Genomic DNA, 18,739 nt, shown 5'->3' on the forward strand with positions numbered 1-18,739 from the left:
ATCATGTTTAGATCTTTAACTCTCTCTCCATGTGCTTTAGGATGAAGACCACTGACCATGTTAGCAGCCTCCTTTCCATTGATAGAGGCTCAGCTCCTGTGCATGGAAACCTCTGAGATATCTGAATGTCTCTATCCTATCTCCCCTCTCCTCCAGGGTGCATCATGTTTAGATCTTTAACTCTATCCCCATGTGCTTTAGGATGAAGACCACTGACCATGTTAGCAGCCTCCCTCTGGAGCGACTCCATCCTGTTTCTATCCTTCTAAAGGTGGGGTCTCCAGGATTGTACTCAGTATTCCCAGTGAGGTCTCACCAGGGACCTATACAGGGGCAGCATCACCTCCCTTTTTCTGCTGACCCTTCCTCTCCCTATGCACCCAAGCATCTTTCTGACTTTCACCCTCGCTTTTATCCACCATAAGATCATCAGACGCGATCACCCCCAGATCCCGCTCTTCCTCTGTGCTTAGAATAATTTCACCTCCAATGCTGCACCTCTCCCTTGGGGATTTTGCATCCTAAACGCATTACTTTGCATTTTGTAGCATTAAATCTCGGCTGCCAGACCATTCCTCCAGCTTCGCTAGATCCCTCCTCATGTCCTCCTCACCTTCCTGGCTGTCCACCCCGTTACAGATTTTGTTATCATCGGCAGGAAGACAAAACTTTCCCGACGACCCTTTGCGTTATGTCGCTCGCAAAAATGTTGGGGAAAAAAATCAATCCAAGGACCGGTCCCTGAGGCAGAGAGCGCTAGTAACACCCCCCTCCCTCCTCAGAGACCTCTCCATTTACCCTACCCTTCATCGCCTCCCTCTCAGCCGGTTCCTGACCCGGTCACTCACTCTATGGTCCATTCCAAGGGCTCACAATTCGTGTTCCCAGCCTCCTGCTTACTTCCAATTTTATGAACGGGGACCACCATCCGCCCGTCCCCAGTCCTCCGGAACCGCTCCGGACTCTTAAGGAAGCACTGAAAGAGGTCACCGGCGTGGCTCCTTAGTTACCCTCGGGGCAACTTGCCTGGCTAACGTAAGCGGATGAGTGCCTGTGTTCAGCCTTACCGGCCTGACGTTATCCGTCTGTAACTCGTCTGGATAACCCGGGGCTTATCCCCATTACCTTCAGCCGCATCCTCGGTTACCCGGATGATTAACATCCGGTCTCTGAATATCGGGCTCCTCGCGAGCGGCGCTGTTCTGAAAACCGACCGAGGCTCTCCTCGCTCCCGGTGCTTATCACCGTTTGCTTCTCTTTTCTGTTTGTCCCGCTCCGGGCCCTTCCTCAGTGGAACGACCCCGATGGGAAATATTCGTTAAGCAGTTCTCCTTTCTTCCTCGTCGGCCTCTTACGCGTCCCTCCCCTTCACCTCTGAGTCTCGCGATGCCACTTTTGCACTTCCTTCCGTCACTGACGTATCCGACCCCCTGGTTTTACGGTGTTTGCGGGTTTTTCTTCTGTTTTAACGTTTGCGTTCCTGACTGCTTTCCCAGCTTCTCTTTGCTTTCCCAGGTACTGTCGCCTCTCTCCCTCTTTCTGCCGTCTCTTGTACTTTACGAATGCGAACCTTTTCTACCTTTATTTACTTTCCTGACAGAAAGATCAGTTGCCACACTTACCACATCTCCCGCTGCCCTTCTGCCTCCCCTAGATTTTCCCCTCCAGCTGACGACTCCTGGAGGTGCGACCACCCCCTTCCGTTTTGAGAAAGTTACTTTTCCTGAAGCCCGGGACCCTCGCCTTCATCTCTCGCCTCCTAATACTGAGCCGCAGCATCCGGTGGTCGCCAGAGGCTCTGCCCCCCCCCCCCCGTCGGTGAGCGCCAGGCCCAGTATCTCCCCCCCCCCCGGCCCCCGTCACCCGTGCACAGAACAGGTCTCCTTGCAGAGATTCCAGGATCTGCCTGCATCTGGCGTGTCCCGGCCAACATCTGGAAGATTAAAATCCCCTAAGCAGCAGCAGCAGCAGCTGCTGCACCTCCCCTCTCACAGCAATCCCGCGAGCGTCCTCCATTAAATCTCATCTCCCTCTCCTCCGTCTGTGACGGGGGACCTGCATCTCACAGCAGTGCAAATAAATGCTCCATTCCCTCTTTCCAGATTAACCCAGGGGGCCTCCCGCTTACCTCGTAAGCCCAGCAGCGCCGTTGCATTAATATTGTTCTTCATAGGTAACGCCTCCTCCCTCCCTTCCTTCCTGAATAGATTGCAGCCCCCGGTACAACTGTAGCCCGGTCACGGTTTCCCTCAGCGTCTTCCGTGCCCGACTGAGGAGGGGGGGGGGGGGGGGAGAGAAGGAGGGGTGCGGTAGGAGTGATAGAGAGGAAGGAGGGAAGGGGGTCGGAGAGTGAGGAAGAGGAAATGCTGACCCTGTAGGCTGGGCATCCAGCTCTGGGTCGCAGGGCAGTGGCAGAGGCTGAGCCGCTGCTGGGTTTATCCCCTACGGGTCCTGACTCCCCCTGCCGCCCGCCCATCCCAGTGGCAGCAGCAACGGGACCAGAACCCGGAAGCGCCTGGGCTCCGCCGGCCAGCAGGGGCGCTGGAGAGGGGGGAGGGGAGGGGGTCGGTTGCCCGGCGTTGCACGGAAGGAGGTTGGGTGGGGATCGTCCTTGGCGCTTCGGGTGGGCGCAGCTAGGACAGCAGGGCGGGGGGGGGAGGGGTAGGGTGGAAGGGGGGTGGCTGGAGCGTTTCCTTCTAACCGGTTTCTTCCCCCCCCCCTCCTCCCCCGCGCAGGTCCGGGCTCCCTGAAGAAACCCGGCAAGCTGGAGTTCTGCGGCGCCCTGCCCTCCCAGACCAGCTCCTCTCGCATGGCTTTCACCCACCACCCGCTGCCCGTCCTGGCAGGAGTCCGACCAGGTGAGGTCACGGCCGTCCCTTCACCCTTCCCTGCGGCTCGGGTTCTGGGTGGTGGGGGAGGGGGAGGGGGGGCACCTCGCCCCGGGGCTTCGGCAATTCGGAGGGAAGGGACGGGCGACCGGCAGGCGCCCTCCTGATCCAGAACGGAGGTGCTTTGCAGTTTTTTGCCCCCCCCCCCCATGCAGGCGGGGTACTGGGGTTATAGGGTGGGGGTTGAAGCTGGATGCGCTGCACAGAAGATCTGTGTCCTTAATACAGAGGCGCAGCCATGCAGGCCGGACCGGCGCGCCCGTCCTCGTTAAAGAGCCGATGGACGTCGGCGTCGCCTGCTTCTGGGGGGGGGGGGGAGGTCCCTGCAACGAGCTGTGTGCGTGCGCCTTTTGACCTCTGACCTTGTCTTTGCAGGGAGCCCTCGGGCCACGGCCTCGGCCCTCCATTTCCCCTCCAGCTCCATCATCCAGCAGTCTAGCCCGTACTTCACGCACCCCACCATCCGCTACCACCACCACCACAGCCAGGACTCGCTGAAGGAGTTCGTGCAGTTCGTGTGCTCGGATGGCTCCAGCCAGGGCACGGGGCAGGTGAGGCCCTTTACCCCCCACCCCCCTCTCCGTCACCGCCTTGGGCCGTGCGATTCGCCGCTGATGCCGGGGGAGGGGGGGGGGGGGGAGGAAGGCGTAAGCTCAGTCCCGGTGCTGCCTGGACCTTCTCCCTCCGTGCAGGAGCGGTGAGGCTGCTGAAAGGACTTGAAGTGATCGGGGCTGAGAGCCGGCGAGGCGAGGGGGTGATGACAGCACGGCCTCCCGCAGCCTCCTTCCCCCTACACCCCTGTTACAGCAACATCTCCCCCCCCCCACCATGCATTCCCCCTCATAGATCCCCTGATATAGGAGCGTCCCCCTCATAGATCCCCTGATATAGGACCATCCCCCTCATAGATCCCCTGATATAGGAGCGTCCCCCTCATAGATCCCCTGATATAGGAGCGTCCCCCTCATAGATCCCCTGATATAGGAGCGTCCCCCTCATAGATCCCCTGATATAGGAGCACCCCCCTCATAGATCCCCTGATATAGGAGCGTCCCCCTCATAGATCCCCTGTTATAGGACCATCCCCCTCATAGATCCCCTGATATAGGAGCATCCCCCCTTGTAGATCCCCTGATATAGGAGCATCCCCCTCATAGATCCCCTGATATAGGAGCGTCCCCCTCATAGATCCCCTGATATAGGAGCGTCCCCCTCATAGATCCCCTGATATAGGAGCGTCCCCCTCATAGATCCCCTGATATAGGAGCATCCCCCTCATAGATCCCCTGATATAGGAGCGTCCCCCTCATAGATCCCCTGATATAGGAGCGTCCCCCTCATAGATCCCCTGATATAGGAGCGTCCCCCCTCATAGATCCCCTGATATAGGAGCATCCCCCTCATAGATCCCCTGATATAGGAGCACCCCCTTATAGATCCCCTGATATAGGAGCATCCCCCTCATAGATCCCCTGTTATAGGAGCATCCCCCTCATAGATCCCCTGATATAGGAGCATCCCCCTCATAGATCCCCTGTTATAGGAGCACCCCCCTCATAGATCCCCTGATATAGGAGCACCCCCTTATAGATCCCCTGATATAGGAGCACCCCCTTATAGATCCCCTGATATAGGAGCATCCCCCTCATAGATCCCCTGTTATAGGAGCATCCCCCTCATAGATCCCCTGATATAGGAGCACCCCCTCATAGATCCCCTGATATAGGAGCATCCCCCTTATAGATCCCCTGTTATAGGACCATCCCCCTCATAGATCCCCTGATATAGGAGCACCCCCTCATAGATCCCCTGATATAGGACCATCCCCCTCATAGATCCCCTGATATAGGAGCGTCCCCCTCACAGATCCCCTGACATGAGAGCACCCCCCCTCATATATCCCCTGACATAGGAGCATCCCCCCTCATAGATCCCCTGATATAGGAGCATCCCCCTCATAGATCCCCTGATATAGGAGCATCCCCCCTCATAGATCCCCTGATATAGGAGCACCCCCCTCATAGATCCCCTGATATAGGACCATCCCCCTCGTAGATCCCCTGTTATAGGAGCATCCCCCTCATAGATCCCCTGATATAGGAGCATCTCCCTCGTAGATCCCCTGATATAGGAGCACCCCCTCATAGATCCCCTGTTATAGGAGTATCCCCCTCATAGATCCCCTGATATAGGAGCATCCCCCCTCGTAGATCCCCTGATATAGGAGCATCCCCCTCATAGATCCCCTGATATAGGAGCACCCCCCTCATAGATCCCCTGATATAGGAGCATCCCCTCATAGATCCCCTGATATAGGAGCATCCCCCTCATAGATCCCCTGTTATAGGAGCATCTCCCTCGTAGATCCCCTGATATAGGAGCACCCTCCTCATAGATCCCTTGATATAGGAGCATCCCCCTCATGGATCCCCTGTTATAGGAGCATCCCCCCTCATAGATCCCCTGATATAGGAGCATCTCCCTCATAGATCCCCTGTTATAGGAGCATCCCCCCTCATAGATCCCCTGTTATAGGAGCACCCCCTCATAGATCCCCTGATATAGGAGCATCCCCCCTCATAGATCCCCTGATATAGGAGCATCCCCCTCATAGATCCCCTGATATAGGAGCATCCCCCTCGTAGATCCCCTGTTATAGGAGCATCCCCCCTCATAGATCCCCTGATATAGGAGCATCCCCCTCATAGATCCCCTGTTATAGGAGCACCCCCCCTCGTAGATCCCCTGATATAGGAGCATCCCCCTCACAGATCCCCTGATATAGGAGCATCCCCCTCATCGATCCCCTGATATAGGAGCATCCCCCTCATAGATCCCCTGATATAGGAGCATCCCCCTCATAGATCCCCTGTTATAGGAGCATCCCCCTCATAGATCCCCTGATATAGGAGCATCCCCCCTCACAGATCCCCTGATATAGGAGCACCCCCCTCATAGATCCCCTGATATAGGAGCATCCCCCTCATAGATCCCCTGATATAGGAGCATCCCCCCCTCATAGATCCTCTGTTATAGGAGCATCCCCCTCATAGATCCCCTGTTATAGCAACACCCCCCCTCATAGATCCTCTGTTATAGGAGCATCCCCCTCATAGATCCCCTGTTATAGCAACACCCCCCCTCATAGATCCCCTGTTATAGCAACACCCCCCTCATAGATCCCCTGTTATAGCAACAACCCCCCTCATAGATCCCCTGTTATAGGAGCACCCCCCTCATAGATCCCCTGTTATAGCAACACCCCCCTCATAGATCCCCTGTTATAGGAGCATCCCCCTCATAGATCCCCTGTTATAGGAGCATCCCCCTAATGGATCCCCTGTTATAGGAGCGTCCCCCCTCATAGATCCCCTGATATAGGAGCTTCCCCCCTCATAGATCCCCTGATATAGGAGCATCCCCCTCATAGATCCCCTGTTATAGGAGCGTCCCCCTCATAGATCCCCTGTTATAGGAGCACCCCCTCGTAGATCCCCTGTTATAGGAGCATCCCACCTCATAGATCCCCTGATATAGGAGCATCCCCCTCGTAGATCCCCTGTTATAGGAGCACCCCCCTCATAGATCCCCTTTTATAGGAGCATCCCCCCTCATAGATCCCCTGTTATAGGAGCGTCCCCCCTCATAGATCCCCTGATATAGGAGCACCCCCCTCTTAGATCCCCTGATATAGGAGCGTCCCCCCTCATAGATCCCCTGTTATAGGAGCATCCCCCTTGTAGGTCCCCTGTTATAGGAGCATCCCCCTTGTAGATCCCCTGTTATAGGAGCATCCCCCTCATAGATCCCCTGTTATAGGAGCATCCCCTCATAGATCCCCTGTTATAGGAGCACCCCCCCTCATAGATCCCCTGTTATAGGAGCATCCCCCTCGTAGATCCCCTGTTATAGGAGCATCCCCCTCATAGATCCCCTGTTATAGGAGCATCCCCCTAATAGATCCCCTGATATAGGAGCATCCCCCTCATAGATCCCCTGATATAGGAGCATCCCCTCATAGATCCCCTGTTATAGGAGCGTCCCCCTCATAGATCCCCTGTTATAGGAGCATCCCCCTCGTAGATCCCCTGTTATAGGAGCATCCCCCTCGTAGATCCCCTGTTATAGGACCATCCCCCTCATAGATCCCCTGTTATAGGAGCATCCCCCCCTCATAGATCCCCTGTTATAGGAGCATCCCCTCATAGATCCCCTGTTATAGGAGCGTCCCCCCTCATAGATCCCCTGTTATAGGAGCGTCCCCCTCATAGATCCCCTGTTATAGGAGCATCCCCCTCGTAGATCCCCTGATATAGGAGCACCCCCCTCGTAGATCCCCTGTTATAGGAGCATCCCCCTTGTAGGTCCCCTGTTATAGGAGCATCCCCTTGTAGATTCCCTGTTATAGGAGCATCCCCTGTTATAGGAGCATCCCCCCTCATAGATCCCCTGTTATAGGAGCATCCCCTCATAGATCCCCTGTTATAGGAGCACCCCCCCCTCATAGATCCCCTGTTATAGGAGCATCCCCCCTCATAGATCCCCTGTTATAGGAGCGTCCCCCTCATAGATCCCCTGTTATAGGAGCATCCCCCTCGTAGATCCCCTGATATAGGAGCACCCCCCTCATAGATCCCCTGTTATAGGAGCGTCCCCCTCATAGATCCCCTGTTATAGGAACATCCACCTCGTAGATCCCCTGATATAGGAGCATCCCCTCATAGATCCCCTGTTATAGGAGCATCCCCTCATAGATCCCCTGTTATAGGAGCATCCCCTTGTAGATACCCTGTTATAGGAGCATCCTGTTCTTGTCCTGCTGTGCCTGTGATAGGGAACCTTGGTTCCCCGGAGCTCCCAATCTTGCATTACTGCCCTGCTGGCTGACACCGGGCGGGTGGACGGGCTTTAGTCTTCCTTACGTCTGTCTCAGTCTTGCTGGAGTGCGGAGCTCTCTCTGCAGTGAGCGGCAGTGGGGAGTGTCCCCAGGATCTCTGATGGGGGGGTGCAAGAGGGGAGCCAGAAACATCTAAGTGGGTGCGTACATGTGCATTATTGTGTGTGTGCGTGTGTGTGTGTGTGCGCGCGAGTGAGCGGAGAGGGGGTGGAGACCCCTCCCCCCCCACCCCAGCCTCAGGGCACTTGGGGCGTGCTGAGGACTGAAGGGGAGGGGGTGGGGGGGAACCTGACAGAGCCTGGAATGGGGTGGGGGTGAGCGAGAAGGCAGCAGCATCCGCTCCCCCTCCCCCCACCTTATTCCGGTTTCACTCACCTCCAGTCGCAGAATCCAAGTGGTGAGGTGGGGGGGGGGGGGGGGAGCCTCCAGGCGCTGCCTCTCCCTCCCCTCCTCCCGCTACGGCGCGTCCATCTTAAGGTTCCCGTCTGGCGCGGTCCACAAGTGCCCCCCGTCTGCGCCAGGGAAAGGGAGGGGGGCAGGCGCCCGGCCTCGGCCTCACCGATCGCTCGCTCGCTGCCCGTCCTCCCCAGCATCCACTTCCTCGTGGGGGGGGGGGGGGGCAAAGGAGAGCGTTCCTCCCCCTCCAGACCCCCACTTCCTTCACCTTTCGGTAAAGTCTTTTCCATTTTTCTTCATTTTCTCTCTCTTTCACTCCCTTCCTACCATTAAAAAAAAAAAAACCAAATACATTTTTTCCCCTCAAGGACTTTCACTGTTTAACCCGCTTAAGATTCTGCCGCATTAGATGCCCCCGGGCGTGCATGGGGTCCATGGCTCCGGCGCAAGCTTGGGGGGCTGCAGGCAAGAGCAGGTGCACGGGAGGAGGAGGAGGAGGAGGAAGGGCCAGCCGTGCACTGCCTGCTCCCTCCTACCCCCCCTCCCCCGGCTTTTAAACGCCCCGGGAGCGGCGCTGCCAGCTGTGCGACGGCGGAGAGGGCTGCGGCAGATGCCACCCTAAGAAGCCTGCCGGGCAGACCGGATGGGACCGTTTGGTCCTTTTCTGCCATCGTTACTGTGCTGTTTATATGACCTGAGGTGAAGTGGCCACCTGAGCTCCGTGCTGGCCCACACAGGAAAAAAAAAAAAGAGTCGACAAACAAGGCCGCCTCACAGGGCTAACACATGTGTGATGAGTTTGTCCAGAGCCCCGTGCTATTCCCTAGCTTTAAAACCACCTGCTCGCCTTCAAAATACGTCACCTGCTCTTTTAAAACAGTAAAATCCTCCCTGCCCTCCAGACACTAAGCAGCCTCTCCCCCCCCAACCCAAAAAAAATATGACACAGCAGCCTTCAAGGTCATTTATTTTTTGCCCTGTCGGTATGCGAGACGGAGGGCTACCGAGTGCCCCGCGCGCTTTCGGGAAGCAAACACGGTCGTGTGCAAAGGTTTAGGGACTCCTGGTGAACACCGTATGTTTCAACGAGATCCTTACGTGGCCACGGCGTCTTTCTGTGATTTGTTATTGCAAAATTGCTATTTATTTAGTGACTTAAAACAGGTTGAAAATAATAAAACAGTGAACACGGCACATGCAAAAGTCCGGGCATCCTTCCAGTTGATTGATTTTTCTACTTTTAAAAAAAAAAATCTGTAAAGGTCCCGATGCGTTAACTGATTCGTTAGGTTTTCAGTTCAGGTTGTGGTTCTTGTTATGTCTAACTTTCAACAACCATGGGGCTCCTGAAAGCAGCTGATCGTTTGAAATGAGGATAATTCACTTTTACGAAGTTGGGAAATTCTATTAAAAAAAAATAAAAATCTCTATAAGCTTCCAGCTAGAATTTTCAACTGTCAGAAATATAAAATTAAAAAAAAAAAGGAAGTTACTACAGTATTTTGTGTTCTTGTGGCAGAACAGTTCAGTTTTTGTTACATCTGTACAAAGTACTTTCTTCCAAAATGTTTCAGGCTTATCGAGGTTTTGTTTTGCATAGTTTAAACAATGTTGATTTTTTTTGATGAGGTCTTAGAAATATCTTCTTCTAATAACTCTCCCAGGCAGATCGTTGCAGACAACCGTGCCAGCTAAACATATTTTAGCAGGTAATCTGCAGCGGATTCTGTTTTGCAAATCTGGCCAGTTTTTGGGCAGTTCAGTCGGAGATTCTTTTTTCCTTTCAGGCACTTCAAAGTGGATTGGGTTCAGGTAGTGCAGGCATTTCCCCTGTCCCCGGAGGGCTCACAGTCTTAAGTTTGTACTCTAGGCAAGTGACTTGCCCAAGCAGTGGCAGCAGGATCTCAATCCTGGCTTCCCTGGTTCGCAAGCTGCTCCTGTACAACCACTATTCACTCCTGCTTCCAGATCTTGACTTCACCTTCAGCAGTTCCTTGTAACTTTTTTGTTGTTTCTTAACAATGTTTCTGACAGTTGAAATTGCTAGCTGGAAGCCTTTATTTTTTATAGGCTTCCGCTGCTTTGTAAGAGTGAATGAACGTCATTTTCAAATGATCAGCTGCTTAGAGGAAGCCCATGGTTGTTGAAAGTAGACATAACAGTCACAACCTGAGAGGCTGGAAGAGTCAGGGTATTTGTTCAATAACTGAATTGTCTCCACCTGACTAACTGAAGACCTTTTTTTTTTTTATTTTTTTTAAATTAATTAAAGTAGAAATAACTCAACTGAAAGGGTGTCCAGACTTTTTCACATGCCATTATTAATATTTTCAATCTGTCAGAATCAGAAAATGAATAGTAATTAGGCATTCAAATTTGCAGAAAGATATGTTGTGCTTAATTTTGTACCACGCGGAGGTTGCGTCAGCTTCTGTTCACTCAGAGACCCATTGAAACATAACAGTTTGACCAGGGGTTGTCTAAACTTTTGCACACAACTGTATACATTTATTTAATGGAAATAAAGACAGAGAGATTTTTTTTTCCTCGGTGAGTGGGCTGTAACTCTATTCCCTTCAAGGACCAGCATGTGGCAGAGCTGGTTCCCAGTACCTTCAGCTGTTATTCTCTCTATATTCACACCATGAACTCATACTGTGGGGTAGAGGGGACGAGGTAAAAGGGGGGTTGGGGGGGATATGAGCGAAGCTGTTCTATTGGGCAAGCAGTCCATGTTTTTACAACTTTTATTTAAAAAAAAAAATTAAACAGAAAGTCATCGGGTGCCGGAGGAATTCGGGTCGCAAGGAAATTTTTTAAAAAATTTTAAATTTTTTTTTTAATTTACACATTTCACAAAGGAAAGATACCCCCCCCCAATACAAAAAAATCCCACTCCTATCTCCCCAGCTAAAAAAAAAATCCCTCCCACCCCCCCTCCAAAAAATAAAAGTGAAGGGTACTGCAACTTTAAAATTGCCTATTCTGTTCTAAACCTCGTTCATGCCTCGCTCTATTTCTCTTGTTCACAGCCCAACGGCAGTGGTCAGGGCAAGGTCACGGGGTCATTTTTGCTGCCGCCCCCACCGCCTGTGGCCCGACCCGTGCCCCTTCCTATGTCCGACCCAAAATCCACCAGCAGTACCCCAGAGGGCGGAGTCTCAGCAGCTACGACACTATGTAAGTGGCGCTCACAACCCCACGACCTTCTCGCCCCCCCCCCAACTTCCTCAAGCGTGAAGTGGGGGGGGGGGAGGGAGAGGAGGAACGGGAAAGAAGAGGTGGAGGAGGGGAAGCAGTGTCATTCAGAACAGGGGTGGGGAGGGAAGGAGAGGGGGGAGGGGAGGACCACCACCTCCACCGGGTCACCTGGCCCCCTTCACCCCCTCACTGGTTTCCCATCTCCCTCCCCTCCCCCCCCCCCCCCCCAGAGAGGTTGCACCAGTTGCCTGGTGTTGCCCCAGTTGCATGCAGGGACTTCATCCCTGAGACTACATCTCCCAGCATGCCTCGGTGGCAACAACAGGGCTGGGTCGGCATCTCCAGGCTGAATTGGGGGGGTGGTCAGGTGGTGGCTCCATTTTTCTCAGAGATGGGCCAGTCCGGCCCTGGTGTTACCAGTTGTTCCACAAGCAGAGGAGGGTGTGTGTGTGTGTGTGTGTGTGTGCAGGGTGGGGGGGTTGGCAGAGTGAGGCAGGGAGGTGGAAACGAAGGGCCACATGTCCCAGCGTGCACTGCCTGCGCGTCGGTGTGCCCGCCTGTGGGTTGGGGGAGGAAGGAAGTGATACGGGGGCAGGAAGTGGGGTCAGCTGAGGGGATGGAGGAGGTTACAGGGGGCCACGTGGGCTCATGCCGTTCCTGCACATTCAGACTTTTAATTTGGGATCATCTCTCTCACTGGCACCCACCCAGCTTCTGCATCCCATGACTCGGCCGCAGGGGGGTGGGGAGGACCCATTAACTGGGGCGCAGGGAGCCCCTCCTTCATTTCTCTCTCTCTGCAAACCTTCAGGGGGGACTCCCTCTTTTCTTTTTGTTTTCATTTCAATTTTTTTGAATTTTCATGTCTTTTTTTTTTTTTTCCCCATAAAGTGCTGCAGAAGGATATTTAGGAAAAAAATGGTTTAAATATCAGTAGTGCAAAGCAGGGATCAAAAGTGCAGCTGGAATAGAGACACCGAGCGCACATGTGTGCAAGGACACACCCACATATACACACAGATCTCACTATAACACACCCAGAGGCACAAAGACATGAACACACGCACACACCTCCTGTACACACTCATACACACACAAAACAAGATACACCCAGAGGCACAAAGACATGAACACATGCACACACCTCCTGTACACACTCATGCACACACACACCACACCCATATACACACAGATCTCACCATAACACACCCAGAAGCACAAAGACATAAACACACGCACACACCTCCTGTACACACTCATACACACACACACACCCATATACACACAGATCTCACTATAACACACCCAGAGGCACAAAGACATGAACACACACACACACCTCCTGTACACACTCATGCACACACCCATATACACACAGATCTCACCACAACACATGCAGAGGCACAAAGACATGAACACACATACACACCTGTACACACACACAGACCCCCCCATATACACATAACTCACCATAACACACCCAGAGGCACAAAGACATGAACACACATACACACCTGTACACACACACAGACCCCCCCCATATACACATAACTCACCATAACACACCCAGACATGAACACACGCACACACATACAGTACACACTCTTACACACACCCATATACATACAGATCTCACCATAATACACCCAAAGACATGAACACACACACACACACCTCCTGTACACACTCATACACACACCCATATACACATTTCTCACCATAACACACTCAGAGGCACAAAGACATGAACACATGCACACATTCCCTCTACATACTCATGCACACACCCATATTGTAAATATCTCACCATAACACATGCAGAGGCACAAAGACATGAACACACATACACACCTGTACACACACACAGACCCCCCACATACACACAACTCACCATAACACACCCAGAGGCACAAAGACATGCACACACCTACAGTACACACTCTTACACACACCCATATACATACAGATCTCACCATAATACACCCAGAGGCACAAAGACATGAACACACGCACACACCTCCTGTACACACTCATACACACACCCATATACACATTTCTCACCATAACACACCCAGAGGCACAAAGACATGAACACACGCACACACCTCCTGTACATACTCATGCACACACCCATATACACACAGATCTCACCACAACACATGCAGAGGCACAAAGACATGAACACACATACACACCTGTACACACACACAGACCCCCCATATACGCATAACTCACCATAACACACCCAGAGGCACAAAGACATGAACACACGTGCACACATACAGTACACACTCTTACACACACCCATATACATACAGATCTCACCATAATACACTCAGAGGCACAAAGACATGAACACACGCACACACCTCCTGTACATAACTCATGCACACACCCATATTGTAAATATCTCACCATAACACATGCAGAGGCACAAAGACATGAACACACATACACACCTGTACACACACACAGACCCCCCCATATACACACAACTCACCATAACACACCCAGATGCACAAAGACATGAACACACGTGCACACATACAGTACACACTCTTACACACACCCATATACATACAGATCTCACCATAATACACTCAGAGGCACAAAGACATGAACACACGCACACACCTCCTGTACATAACTCATGCACACACCCATATTGTAAATATCTCACCATAACACATGCAGAGGCACAAAGACATGAACACACATACACACCTGTACACACACACAGACCCCCCATATACACACAACTCACCATAAGACACCCAGAGGCAGAAAGACATGCACACATGCACACACCTACAGTACACACCCATATACATATAGATCTCACCATAATACACCCATAGGCACAAAGACATGAACACTCGCACACCTGTAACACAAACACACACACCCATATACACCCAGATCTCACCATAACACATGCAGAGGCACAAAGACATGAACACACACACCCACCCATATACACACAGATCTCACCGTAATACTCCCAGAGGCACAAAGATATGAACACATGCACATCTGTACACACACACACACACACACACACCCATATATACAAAGATCTCACCATAATATACCCAGAGGCACAAAGACATGAACACTCGCACACCTGTAACACACACACACACACCCATATACACCCAGATCTCACCGTAATACACCCAGAGGCACAAAGACTTGAATGCACGCACACCTGTACACACACACAGACACACCCATATACACACAGATCTCACTATAACACACCCAGATGCACAAAGACATGAACACACGTACACCTGTACACACACACACACACCCATATATACAAAGATCTCACCATAATATACCCAGAGGCACAAAGACATGAACACTCGCACACCTGTAACACACACACACACACCCATATACACCCAGATCTCACCGTAATACACCCAGAGGCACAAAGACTTGAATGCACGCACACCTGTACACACACACACACACACCCATATACACACAGATCTCACTATAACACACCCAGATGCACAAAGACATGAACACACGTACACCTGTACACACACACACACACATATACACACAGATCTCACTATAACACATGCAGAGGTGCAAAGACATGAACACACGCACACCTGTACACACACACACACCCATATACACACAGATCTCACCATAACACACCCAGAGGCACAAAGACATGAACACACGCACACACCTCCTGTACATACTCATGCACACACCCATATACACACGGATCTCACCATAACGCATCCAGAGGCACAGAGACATGAACACACACACACATCATCTGTACACACTCATACACATACACACACACACACACACACACACCCATATACACATCTCACCATAACACATCCAGAAGTAGAAAGACATGTGTACACACACTCTCACCACAACACATGCACACATGAAATGGAAGAGAAATCTAACCCGATTGGTAACTGCCTGTCGATTGGATTGCCTCACCTGGGAGGTGCATGGACACACACATATTGAACAAAGCTACTTCCAGTAGTCATGGATGCCCCCACTCTGGCCCAGCAGAGGACCCTCGGCGCACAGACGCTGTTAGTGCAACACTCGCTTCCCTCAGCCACCGAAGCCCCGGGATCCCGGTGCTGGGCGTTACATCCCTTACTCCCCCCTTGCTGGATGCTCTTAGTTGATTTCCCGCGTACTTGGTGGCTCGGTTGGGAGGAGAGCCGGCATGGGGCACCGCTGCCTGAGGCGTGCCGGTCCTTTGCGCAGATCTGGAGACCCTACGGGTGCACAGAAGTGGAGTGGGGTCCCCAAAGAAGGCGGTGTCCTGGACCCTCGGGCTGAGGAATAGGTGGAAGGGGGGGGGGGATCTTCTTCGTTCCCCCTCATCCTCGTGGATTTTGGGACGGCGGCTTTTTTTTCCGGACAGTTCCATTTGAGTCTGCGACTGCGGGAGGGGTTCTCCCTCGTGTGTGTGTGTGTGTGTGTGTGTGTGTGTGTGTGCACAGTCGGCTGTCGTCGGTTCTGCCCCACATTGCAAAAAGCAGACCATAACCCACCCACCCCCCACCCCCTAAAATTAGCATTTAACCTGCCTGCGCTGCAGTATCGTGAAGCCAGCCCCTAACATCTTCTTAGGATTTCTTCCTTGCCCGGGGGGGGGGGGGTTCCTTGACCCTGGGGTGGTCTCTGTCCTCCTACGCAGGTGGCAAGACGAACCCCTCTCCGTCTTCGGCCCGTGTTCGTGCTGAAAGCTCGTTGGATGTGGCTTCTGAATCTGGGAGGGTGGAGAGACGTTTCCTGGAAAGCTGTAATGGTCTGAATTAGAACTCGGAGCCCTCACCCCTTTGCCGAGGGGCTCGTACGGGCAGCTCTGCATGCCTCCCATCAGCGCCGTCTGAAATTCAGTTTCTCCATCATGTTTCAACATTAACTCATCTTCCATTGCAGTTGCTGTGTGCTTACGTGCCCTGGGGGATAGACAGAGGGGCAGAGCCTGTGTCTGTGTTAGGTGTCTGCTGGCTGTGTGTGTGAGTTTATGCAAAGAATGAAGTCATATGTTCAGAAATGACAGCCTGTGCGCGTTAGGTGCGAGCTAGGGATGTGCATGCATGGAACCTTTACATTCAGAACTGGCAGAGCCTGTGACACAGGACTATATGATAGGGTCTGTGTGTGTATTTGTGGTGTCTGTGTGTGTGCGTTGGGGTGACTGTGCGTAGGTGCGACAGGTCTGTTTGTGTATTTCTGTGTGTGTGTTAGAGATGGCTGTGTGTATGTCTGATAGGTCTGTGTGATGTGTGTCTGTGTGATAGGTGTGTGATGTGTGTCTGTGTGAAAGGTGTGTGAGGCTTGTTTGTGTGTTAGTGGCTGTGCATATATGTGATAGGTTTTTGTGTAATTGTATGTGTGTTAGAGATGGCTGTGTATATGTGTGATGGGTCTGTGTGTGTAAGGATTGGCTGTGCGTATGTGCAATAGGTGTGTGTGTGTGTGTGTGTGTGTTTTAGGGGTGGCTGTACGTATAGGTGATAGGTCTGTGTTTGTGTTGTGTGTCTGTGTGATAGGTGTGTGAGGCCTGTTTGTGTGTTAGTGGCTGTGCATATATGTGTGTGTGTGTGTAATTGTATGTGTGTTAGAGATGGCTGTGTGTATGTGTGATAGGTCTGTGTGTGTATTTGTTATGTGTGTTTGTTAGAGATGGCTGTGTGTATTTGTCACGTGTGATAGGTGAGTGAGGTCTGTTTGTGTGTTAGGCTGTGCATTTATGTGATAGGTGTGTGTGTGTGTGTGTTAGGATTGGCTGTGTGTATGTGCAATAGGTGTGTGTGTGTGTGTGTTAGGATTGGCTGTGCGTATGTGCAATAGGTGTGTGTGTGTGTGTGTGTATTAGGGGTGGCTGTACGTATAGGTGATAGGTGTGTGTGTGTGTGCAGTGTTGGGTGTATGTCAGTCCCTAGCCAGATGTGTGTTTGATGGTTAGTAAAACTTCTCTCTCTCTCTCTCTCTCTCTCTCTGTCCTCCCCTTGCCCCTCACCTCCGTGTCTCTCTCTGCACAGCATTCTCAGCGGCAGCCTCCTCCCCTGCCAACAGGTTTGTCGGCATCGGACCCCGGGACAGCAACTTTCTGAACATCCCCCAGCAGTCTCAGGTAAGCTGGACCTATCCTGCTGGTGTCACATGGACACAGCGTGGCTCCTCTGGTGTCACATGGTTACAGCGTGGCTCTCATGTCACAGCACAGGCCTCTGGTGTCACACAGTCACAGCATGGCTCCTCTGGTGTCACATGGTCACAGCATGGCTCTCTTGTCACAGCACAAGCCTCTGGTTTCACATGGACACAGCGTGGCTCCTCTGGTGTCACATGGTCACAGCGTGGCTCTCATGTCACAGCAGAGGCCTCTGGTGTCACACAGTCACAGCATGGCTCTCTTGTCACAGCACAGGCCTCTGGTGTCACACAGTCACAGCGTGGCTCCTCTGGTGTCACATGGTTACAGCGTGGCTCTCTTGTCACAGCACAGGCCTCTGGTGTCACACAGTCACAGCATGGCTCCTCTGGTGTCATATGGTCACAGCACAGGCCTCTGGTGTCACAGCGTGGCTCTCATGTCACAGCAGAGGCCTCTGGTGTCACATGGTCACAGCGTGGCTCTCTTGTCACAGCACAGGCCTCTGGTGTCACATGGACACAACATGGCTCTGATATCTCAGTGCAGGCCTCTGGTGTCACATGGTCACAGCGTGGCTTACTGCAGGCCTCTGGTGTCACATGGTCACAGCGTGGCTCTGGTGTCACAGCGCAGGCCTCTGGTGTCACATGGTCACAGCGTGGCTCTGGTGTCACAGCGCAGGCCTCTGGTGTCACATGGTCACAGCGTGGCCTGGTGTCACAGCGCAGGCCTCTGGTGTCACATGGTCACAGCGTGGCTCTGGTGCCAGAGCGCAGGCCTCTGGTGTCACATGGTCACAGCGTGGCTCTCGTGTCTCAGTGCAGGCCTCTGGTGTCTCATGATCGCGGCCTGGCTCGGACGTAGCGCGTGCGAAGCGTGGTCAAAGGCAGGCTCCCGAGTCACAGAACTGTTTTTATCCACTGATTCCGTGGCTTCACAGCTGTGGGGGTGACACGGGTCTCCCACCCTGCGGGTGAGCGGAAGGGGCCAGAATCCCTCCGCGGTCTAAAAAATCATTTGAAAGGGGCGCAGTAGAGCAGGGGGAGAGTTTGGTTCAGAAGCTTTGAAAGTTCGTCCGTGGGGCGCTCTAGTGGCCGGAGGAGAGAGGGAGAGGGGGTGGATGGGAGGCGCAAGACCTTAAGGAGAAACTTTTTCTCTCTCTCTTTTCCCTCCACCCCAGACCCT

The 18,739-nt window shown here is 52.7% G+C and overlaps 1 protein-coding gene across 1 annotated transcript in view; it reads left to right on the plus strand.

The window, feature by feature from the left end:
- The window catches only part of LOC115081012 (nuclear factor 1 X-type-like), an 86,412-nt gene that overhangs the window by 57,125 nt on the left and 10,548 nt on the right, over positions 1-18,739 (plus strand). Inside the window, 4 exon segments of the mRNA XM_029585519.1 lie at positions 2,736-2,858; positions 3,264-3,439; positions 11,214-11,361; positions 17,439-17,530. Coding sequence (XP_029441379.1) covers positions 2,736-2,858; positions 3,264-3,439; positions 11,214-11,361; positions 17,439-17,530 — 539 coding nt within the window.

Source organism: Rhinatrema bivittatum, chromosome 19 (assembly GCF_901001135.1).
Source record: "Rhinatrema bivittatum chromosome 19, aRhiBiv1.1, whole genome shotgun sequence".
Classification (NCBI taxonomy): Eukaryota; Metazoa; Chordata; class Amphibia; order Gymnophiona; family Rhinatrematidae; genus Rhinatrema; species Rhinatrema bivittatum.